The 10047-nt window shown below is 45.5% G+C and overlaps 1 protein-coding gene across 1 annotated transcript in view; it reads left to right on the forward strand.

The window, feature by feature from the left end:
- TCERG1L (transcription elongation regulator 1 like) overlaps positions 1-10047 on the forward strand; it is a 358337-nt gene that overhangs the window by 342724 nt on the left and 5566 nt on the right. Inside the window, exons 11-12 of the mRNA XM_043985929.1 lie at positions 2648-2737; positions 8206-8324. Coding sequence (XP_043841864.1) covers positions 2648-2737; positions 8206-8324 — 209 coding nt within the window. The remainder of the gene's footprint in view (positions 1-2647; positions 2738-8205; positions 8325-10047) is intronic.

Raw genomic sequence — 10047 nt, forward strand, 5'->3', positions numbered from 1 at the left:
ACAGCTAGTCAGTGTCCGAGGCAGGATTCAAATTCAGAACTTCCTGACTCCAAGTCCCATTGGTTAACTCTCCATGATGTCACCTTTGGCCTCTTCGTGGCTCTTACCATGTTCCAACACCTCCCCATTTATGTCACTTAATGTTCAATCCTGTGTCCACAACAGACAACAGTAATCATAACCAGTATTTGTAGATGCCTTTGAAGTCTTCAGATGCTGGGCAAACATCATATCATCATTGGATCCTCACAGGCAGTCCAGGAGGGAGGTGCCATTAATTATCCCCATTTTACGAATGAAGAAACTGAGGGTGAAAGAGGTTCCATAATTTGCCCGGGTCTCCTAGTGAGTCAGTGTCAGAAAGGCTATTTAAACAAGGTCTTCCTCCATTCATAGCCAACAGCCTGTCCTCCTTAGCACCTCACTGACCACACCTGGTTGGCCCCAATGCTGTCCAATGGGCATATTAACAGCTCCTGCCTCCCAGCACTGTTGTGAGGGTGAGTAGAGACTTGTCAGGCCCTTAGCTGAGGGCCAGGCACATAGTGAGTGCTGTCAGTGCTTATTTCCTGCACTGAAGAGCAGCCCCTCTGGCTGTAGAGGTGCCCTGTGGGGCCTGGCAGAAGATACTCTCCGACACCAGGGCATGGGCCCTGCCTGGTCGGTGATGTCCTGGCCACCCTGGCTCCGGGGACCAAGATTCCTTCCTGCCAGATCGGCCCAGATTCCAGCAGAAGCACAAATGAGTTGCGGGGATCAAAGCCTGGCCCACACTGGTTCTCATTCATTGCTGTGTGAGGATCTTATGTACTCCCAGGCCTTGCCTTCAATTCCTCTCCTGTGTCAAGTCTGTCCTAGGTCCTGTCAAATTCTTTCTTAAAGGGCACTGACATGGCTTGCCTTTTATGTCTTCTTCCTGTTTTGGGGGGGCAGGCACAAGGTAGGGATGTTCACCCCTGTGATTTCATTGATGCAGAAATAGTCTCTGCTGAGCCAAGTCAGCAGATTATCTTCAGCTGCTGGTGTTATAGAGAGCCTTCAACACACAGAGAAGTGGAGCGACTTGTCTAGAGTCACACAGACTATGTACGCCAGAGGCTGGGCTGGAGCCCAAGTCCTCTGGAGCCAAATCTGACCCAATGGCCACTACACCATATCGCTCCTCAGCACTTTAGTGGTAGCAGAAAAGGACCCAATTTAAGATATCTCTAGGTGGTAGCTGGATCATTCAGGGATGTTTGTCCCCATTTCATACCTAGAGAAACTGAGGCACAGAGATAAAGGAATTGGATTTGATTAATGTTCCTGGGCTTTTTACTTGTGTGTGTGTGTGTGTGTGTGTGTTTTGTTTTGTTTTGTTGTTTTTGAGGCAATCAGGGTTAAGTGACTTGTCCAGGATCTCACAGCTAGTAAGTGTCAAGTGTCTGAGGCTGGATCTGAACTCAGATCCTCCTGACTCCAGGGCTAGTGCTCTATTCAGTGCACCACCTAGCTGCCCATGGCTTTTTACTTTTGACACTTTACTACTTTATGTCTGGGTATCTGGTGATCTGTCCATTTTCTGTTTTGTGAATGTGGTTATGTGTGAGTATGTATGTGATTTGAGTATGTTTTGTACCCCCTTCTTGAGTATTTGCATAGTAGACTGTTTAGAGTTTGTTGTAATGGTCTGGATTCAGGCTTCCCAGGAAATCTGGGAGGAAATTCCTTAAGACCAATGTCCTGTATGCGTGGCTACAAAAGCACTTCATTGACTGACTGCACACTTGGAGCTAAAATCCTTACAGGATTTAGTTTTTGGGTCGCTTTTTGGTCCCGCTTGTCAGAGACCAGGGTCTCCCAGGGTTCAGGGGCTGTGATCAGGCCTGCAGGGAGGGGTTGCTCCCCTCCTCCCATCAGCCTTACAGGGTCCTGGCTGTCCTTCTAAACACAGCCCAGGAGACTGGGCCTTGGACGTTCCTCCCAGTTATCGACGCTTTCATTCTTTTGAAACAATCTCCTATTGCCTTCTACCTCCTTGGAATTTCTTAATCTCTCCATGTGCTGCATCTCCCTTGAAGGATGTGAACTACTAAAGGGAAAGGTCTGGGTTCCCTGTTGTTTCCCTGTCCCTAGCACCCAGGGTCTGGCACATGAGAGATGCTTCTCAGTTTTCATTCAGTTGCTTCAGATGCTCTTATCAGGATTCTCCCTATGGCTGGCAAAGGGTCAGGTGATTCCCACTTCACCCTAACTCTAGAAGTGCTTGGGAAGCTCAGTGCCTTCTGAAGGACTTGCTGAAGAGCCAGGACGTGGAGCGCACAAGGCTTTCCAAAGGAGATTTCATTTCAAGACGCCGGATTTTAAATTCATCCTTGTGAGTGAATACTACACAGCCAAGGTTCCAGTCATCACACTGAGCCGCAAACAGCACAGAGCATGGGAGTTTAGTCACAGTGAGGAGCATTTTGGTGAATGGGCCAATTTAGATGTTTCTAATCCTTCAGATACAGACTTAGTCATTTTGATCACCTGTAACCCTTGTTTGTATGTGGTCCTACATTCCTGAGGTCATGTTCTTCTAGTGTTGCTGCACATTGCTGAGTGATTCCCCTATGCCTGCACTCAGTAGATCCTGACAACACGTCTCTCTGATATTTCTCATCAGGTGTCAGCATTTTCCACATGGGAAAAGGAGCTACACAAAATTGTGTTTGACCCACGCTACCTGCTCCTCAACTCTGATGAGCGCAAACAGGTGAGGTTTTTGTTTTGTTTTGTTTTGTTTCGTTTTGGTTTTTATGTGTCAGGATGATGATAACTCAGGGCTACAGAAATTATGGGTGTGTGCATATCTCAGGTTGATCATCCTTCATGGTTGGTGCCTGTGTCTGTGTCTCTGTGACCAGGACTGGTTTGGACCAGCCCCTTTGGGAATCACTGCTATAGCTTGTGGAAGGAGCCAGAACTGTTGGTGCTCATCAGGAAGCAGAAAAGCAAATGGCAGTGGATATCTCTGTATGTGTGTCTGTGTGTCCATCCATCCTAGCACACTGCTACTGACTTGTAGAAAACCACAGTTTTGAGAAGACACTATCCCTTCCCACTGTAAGCTCAGTCTAGTTTGGGCAAACACCCTCACAGAAAAGTAATATGTTTGATATTATGTATTAATGGCATTAGTCAAATGTGAAACAAAATCACTAATAAGATGAGAGATTAGTGAGAACCTTGGAAGAACAGTCATTCTTCCTGAAGGAGGTAGAGAGTAAAGCCTGAATAGAGAGAGGGTAGGGGTTCAATGGACAAAACAAGGGAGCAAGAAACCCATAGGAATAGGGAAGAGCCTGTGGCGGTGAGAGACAGTCATCAGTTCTCCAGTAGGAGGGATGATTCAACTTTTGTCTAAGCTGCAGAAGTCTGAAAAGCATGAATTGTGTTGTTTTCAGGAGGGCTTAGAATCCCAGAGTTTGCTTGTACGCAAGCAGCAAATGGGAACCACCAAGAAGCAAGAACATGCTCTTTGTTGACTGGCAAATGCCCATTAGTGGTCATCAGATCGACAGTCTTGGGCACTTCTGCTCAGATTCTCCATTTGGAGGCATCTTTTTGAAAACCGGTAGTGTTTAAAATGAAGCAACACACACTAACACATAGAATCATGATAAGATTCATTCTTCGAAATGAGAGCAAGAAGACAGTTTATTGTTTTAATGCTCCCACAGATTCCAATTAGATGGAAAGACATGCAACAAAGAGTCAGTGAAACTTCAGAAGTAGATCCAGAGGGTCAGTATTTGATCTGCTTTGGGGGAAGTTTTTATGATTTGTGTGACCTTGGACAAGGGTCTCCTCGTTTAAAGCTTACATCGATTTCCTCCATACAATAGAGAGAATAAATCCAGACTTCTTTTTGTTTTGTTTTGTTTTTGTGGGGCAATGGGGGTTAAGTGACTTGCCCAGGGACACACAACTAGTAAGTGTCAAGTGTCTGAGGCCGGATTTGAACTCAGGTACTCCTGAATCCAGGGCCGGTGCTTTATCCACTGCGCCACCTAGCCGCCCCATAATATTCAAAGTGTTTTTTACATTTCCTTTTTAATCCTTACAATATCCTTGTAAGGTTGATAGTATATAGATATCATAGTTGTACATTTTTTGGGGGGGGGCATTGGGGGTTAAATGACTTGCCCAGGGTCACACAGCTGGTAAGTGTCAAGTATTTGAGGTCAGATTTGAATTCAGGTACTCCTGAATCCAGGGCTAGGGCTTTATCTACTGCACCACCTAGCCGCCCCCAGACTTCTTAAAGTGTGGTCACAGCCCCAGATGGGAGCACGTAACTGAATACCGGGGTCGGGAACAATCTGGCAACAGTAAAAGGTTATGTACGCCTCTTTTACGTATATATCTGGAGTCACATAAAAATTTCTCAGGTGAAAAGGGGTCACAAATGGAAAGAGTTTAAGAAATCTTGGAATAGATGACATTTAAGGTTCTTTCCAATTCTAGACACAATAATCAACAGGGTCCTATGAAATAATTCTTTTCTTATTTATAGTGATTCGTCTGTTGTTCATTGGTGGACATAAACTATAATCTTCATGGTTCATCTAACGCGTTCACGTGTTTATTACTCACCGTACTTGACAGTCAGGATGGAGAAAAGGGATTCTATCTTGCTCATAATTGGATTCATTCATTAATGGACAGAATCCAGGGTTTCTTCATCTCCCACATAGATGGAGTGTAGAAATGTGTCACTCTCTGAAAATAATCCGGTCAGATTAACACATGTGAGGAGTGGGGGGGGGGGCGGGAGACTGGTGGGAAGGAAGATTCTTGAGTGGGATGAGGCTCTTTATGAACAAACTAAACTTTATTTCCATAAGAAGGATAACCAAACAACAAACATGAACATAAAGAAAAAGGTAATAGAATTTGAAAAAGGTCATTCAAAGGGATTCTTATGCCGTGAATTAGGATTTTTAAATTAGAATAATCTGATCTGAAACAGTAGGCAAGAAGCACTCACCAATTTATTGACTCCCATATGCCAGTCCCTAAACAGTATTGCTCCCTTACAAAGTCTTATCTTATACTGGAAGAGGATGGCTGAATCAGTATGGACAAAGAGTATTGCTCAATGCAGAGCATTACCTTCCCCCATTAGAAGGTGAACTTTTAAGGCAGCTAGGTGGCACTGTGGATAAGGCACTGGCCTTGGATTCAGGAGGACCTGAGTTCAAATGTGACTTCAGACACTTGACACTTACTAGTTGTGTGACTCTGGTCAAGTCACTTAACTCCCATTGTCTCACCCCACCCCCCCAAAAAAAAGAGAGAGAGAAAGAAGGTGAACTCCTTGAGAGCAAGGTCTGTCTTTTGTTTTGCTTGTGTTTGTATTCCTAATACTTGGCACAGTGCCTGGCATCTTATAGGCATTAAATAAATCCTTGTTGGGTGACTAACTGGATGAGGAAATATGTTTAACAAAAGAAACGTGGAGCTACAAGGGACTGTCAGTCGAAAGGAGATGGGGTAGGGCAAGATGTAGACTCCCGCATGGATCCAAATGGAAAGAGAAGGAGCAAATATTCACCAGCCTGACATGTACAGAAGCTGGGACTTTCACCCAGATTCAAAATTAGTAGAACCAAAGCTGTGACTGATGATGGAGCCTCAGATCCTTATTTCAGTATCTTTGCAATAGCCTTTGTACTGCCAGAAACTAGGTATCTGGTGATAGGAATAGCAACCTTGGACTTATTTTACTAAATGAAACATACCCGTGCTTAGCCTTTACCGATCACTCACCACATAGCAGGGACTCTACTAGGTGGTAGAGATAAAGAAATAAAAAGAGAGCAGTCCCTGCCCCTGGGGAGATTCCAATTCACCAGGACCAGTGAGTATCTTTAAACAAGTATATACAAATATTCTCATGGAGTTGATATGAACTGGCCATGAAAACTGCAATCTGGATTGGTATCCTGGTCCTTCTACCTATTGCTGTGTGGTAATGGCTGTGCCAATTATCTCCCTGAACCTCACTTCTTTTATTTGTAAAATGCAAGTAATATACATGGTACCTAAGCTCTCCCTCAGTGATTGTCCACCAAGGATCTGGTTACCTCTGAAGTGCCTCCGAAGGGTGAGCTCCAGTGATTGTTGTCTCCATGCTTTCTACAAAGATTCTTGAGTCTTGAGAGCTCAGGCACATTTGTCATGTTAACCAGTGGTATAGGGTGTCTGTCTGACCGGCCCTTCTTTGCCCAGTCCAGGAGATCACCAGTGTGATTTAATAGGTAGAAACAAAAATAACAAAGAGAAGTGGTCATAAATTGGGCTTTAGAGCAGTTACACTGCTGAACACACATCATCTAATCTGATCCTTGTGACATGCCTCAGAGGTAGGCAGGGGAGGCCTCATTATTTGTACTTTCATACAATCCTAGCATCGCCAATGTAGAGTTGAAAGGTATATAGAGGCCATCCAGTCCAACCTCCTCAGTTTGTAGATGAGAAAACTGATTCTGAGATAGGTTAAGGACTTGCTCAGTCCTATCAAGGGAGAATCTTTTTCCCACAACGTCTTTCCCTCCCTCAACCCCTAAGACTTGTAGTGTCACTCTGTGGTTTGGTTTCTCTCCTGAATATCAACATATTTAGGGAGCTACTGAAGAGGTCATTCCCTTTCCATGTGCACTGCCTCAGTAACTCCCAGTAATTTCTCCAAGGGGTGGGAGTGAGTGCTGACTTGCATGTCCTTCCCATTTCTTTTCCAAGAAGCATATCCTGGTGAGGCCACATTCTCTCTGCTCCCAACAGATCTTGGGTTTAAACTCTAGAATTTATGACTCAAGATTGAAGCCCCCAGGTAAGACAATACCAGACCAGACCTTCTCAGACCCACGGTAGACATTTCCCCTTCAGCAAGGTGCTTCTTTAGTGCCTCAGATGCAACTATCTCTTGAGCCAAATAGTCCCATTGTTCCTAAGGATGTAGATTCCCTCTGGGACATTTGGGTCTTTCTTCTGAATAAGGGGTGGGGAAAAAGAAGTCCTCCCAAACAGAGCCATTTGGACTACCAGTAGTCTTTTATGGGCCACAAAAAAGGGCAACGCCTCCAAACAGAATTGGTTCTTCTGACTCCCAGTCAGCCATGCACCAAGAGTTCTTTGGGTCCCCTCTCCATTTGCCAAGGACAGACCCACACAATCATGGGTATCAGGTGCTCCTATCCTTAAAAAAAACCTCACAACCCACGATCTCATCTAATTAATTAGGGAACTAATTAGTCAAATTTATTAGTGACTTCCTTGATCAACTCCCTTAGGTTGCACGGGATTTTTAATATTACTTGTATATTTAAGCTTATTTGTACTATTTTGCCCTCTTGTTGAATGTGGACATGTCATTTTCCTAAGTATGAAAATGAGAAGGGCCAAAGGCATATGCTTAGAAGATCAGAGATAGCGGTAGAACTCCCATCATCCTCAAAAGGCACAGACAGACCAAGCACACAGAGCGGCTGTGTGTCTCTGGAAACTGGAATGTGGGAAATCAGAATGGCTATTCTTTTTTTCTTTCTCATGTCACTGTCATTTGGCAGAAGGAAGTTCTGCTTGGGTTTGTCAAGAAACTGTTCAATTAGGGCCCTTTCTTCTACAGGGAAAGAGTGGAAGGTTTTAAATACTGTAACCGAGTTGTGAGTTGTGGTGCCTCAGAAAGAACTGAATGCATTGACAAGACAATGTGTTCCTAACTGTTATAAGTATTTGTTGAATCCCAAGATTAGTTAGGCCATGATAGGGAAACCCAATTTATCTGAGGGAAAAGGTAGCTTTTTGTTTATAAGAAAATCATTTGAATTCCTCTTCAGAAGAACCAGACCCCCAAATGACTCTGTATTCATTAAGCATACTGGGCACTCCTTAGTTCTGGCCTCTGAGTCCTCAATCACTTGGTGAGGGAATCTGCCTCCATTACCTCTAAGATCCTTTGAGCTCTAAGTGTCTTTACTGTGGTCCCCCATGGTGGAGGAATCTCCACCTGTCTCAATGTGTGCATTGGAGTCTTTAAGACCACAAGAGTGACAAAGAACAGGACTGTTATGAAGTCACACTTGTGTCATTTGGAAGCTGTACCAAGCACTTATGTTTGAATAATAAGGCTAGAATTTTTGCTAATTACTTTTTCTCTTTTTTTGTGGTTTTCCAAAGATATTTGAACAGTTTGTCAAAACCAGAATAAAGGAAGAATATAAAGAAAGGAAAAGTAAGTTACTGCTGGCCAAAGAGGAATTTAGAAAACTCCTGGAGGAGTCCAAGCTGTCTCCCAGGTGGGTACAGAGAGCCATTCTTTGCCTTGGCCTGGGGCGAGTGTGGGGGCAGGAGCAGGAGTGGCTGCTCTGGGACACCATGGACACGCAAGGCACTTTCACAGACTCAAAGCTTGGGTTTCTTCTCATTTGTTTTGTCCTTGCACACTTACTGTGTGCCTCGCATACAGTAAGTGATAAATAAAGGAGGAATTGAGTTTTTAGGGTCCTGTTAATGGATTAAGAAGGTTGTTTCTTTCTGTCCCAAACTGTCATGTACAAACTGCTTGGTTCCTTCCTTCCTAGTGTTCTCATGTTCCTTGAACTCACCAGGGAAGGAAGAGGTGCTTATAACTTTTGTTAACCAAATCTTTGTTAGCTAAAGTAGCAAAAACAAGTAACTTGAATGCTGAGCTTCAACTCCACCAACCCGGTAATGGAGACAGCAGGCCGGCCTCACTGAGGGAGTCAGTTCAAATGAAACTTGTATCCCACGCCCGCTCTGTCCCAGATAAAGGCTGCAAAGACCAAAAAAGAGGAATACATGCAAGGGTGGACACAGCCATAATCATCCATGGGTTGGATGACATGATTGGCCTGGGTCCTCAGTCTCTGTAGCCAGCCTACAGCTCTGTGGATGGAGGTTTTGTTAGAAACAGTGAGTGGGCCCAGCCGTCCTCACCCGCTGAAGCCTGAGGCCGACCAGACCCGCTGCTTTCAATGCCTTTATCCTGTTAATGATGGGCTTTGCAGTCCACTGACTGAAGCACTGAGGTGGGCATCCAGACACACCAAGTCCTGCATCGGTCTGCCCAGGTGAACTTAAACCCATCACCGGGCTATGGGTAGCTCTACATATTTCTAAAATGGGGCCAGTTTTCTCCTGATCTGCCTGCCGCGAGGATGATCTAGGAAGTCCAGCATTGTACTGGGTCCTGACATTTCCTCCTAGGAGTCCTCAAAGACAAGAGGTGGAAGGAATGACCTAAGGCTCCATCCCACCGTCCCTCACACAGAGCAGGTGCATCCAGGAGCCTTCTCCCCCACTGTCCTCAGGTGCTCCCACGGTGCAATAGAGACTAGAGGGTGCCCTGCCCTGCCCTTCACCCACCACCCTTCAGGGGTCAGACCTGCTGAGTCAAACTGTATCCCCTTTTCCTTCCTCCACCTGCCTTGTTGCCAAGGGGAGGGGCCAGGGAGGCTTTCCTACCCACTCCCGCATTGGAAGCAGGGCCCAGAGTTACCTTGGCCAATATTTCTGATGTGAATTCCATAATGTGTGAATTATGCTGCTTGACTGGAGAGGGTAGAAAGTCTTCAGGGGCCTTTGGCAGACATGGAAGGGAAAGAGCCTTCTCCGAAGCAGAGCCCTCCTGAGGGGCAAGGGCTGCCTCCTTAGGTCAGGGGCCTCGCCTCACTGAAGGCTCGGAGGCCCACGTGTGGCAGGGCAGGGGCCAACAAAAGAGGTCCTTACCCAAGTATGCAGTGGAAAGGTGGTTGCTGAGGCCCCCTCCCGGAGGTCCCTGAGATTTGGCAGTTCTGTCTTATTACAAGGCCTGCCTTACTCCCTCAAGCACCTCCTGAATGCTCAAGAAGTTGTTCCACAGACACACTGTGGGATTCCTCTCTTGCCCTTGCCCTCAGATTGAAGAATGAGGCGTTTGGAGCTTCCTAGTTTTAATCAACACTTCCATAACAGAGGGGGAAACTGAAGACCAGAGCAGAGAAAGGTCGGACAGTCCGC

The sequence above is a fragment of the Dromiciops gliroides genome, chromosome 2 (assembly GCF_019393635.1).
Source record: "Dromiciops gliroides isolate mDroGli1 chromosome 2, mDroGli1.pri, whole genome shotgun sequence".
Taxonomy (NCBI): Eukaryota; Metazoa; Chordata; class Mammalia; order Microbiotheria; family Microbiotheriidae; genus Dromiciops; species Dromiciops gliroides.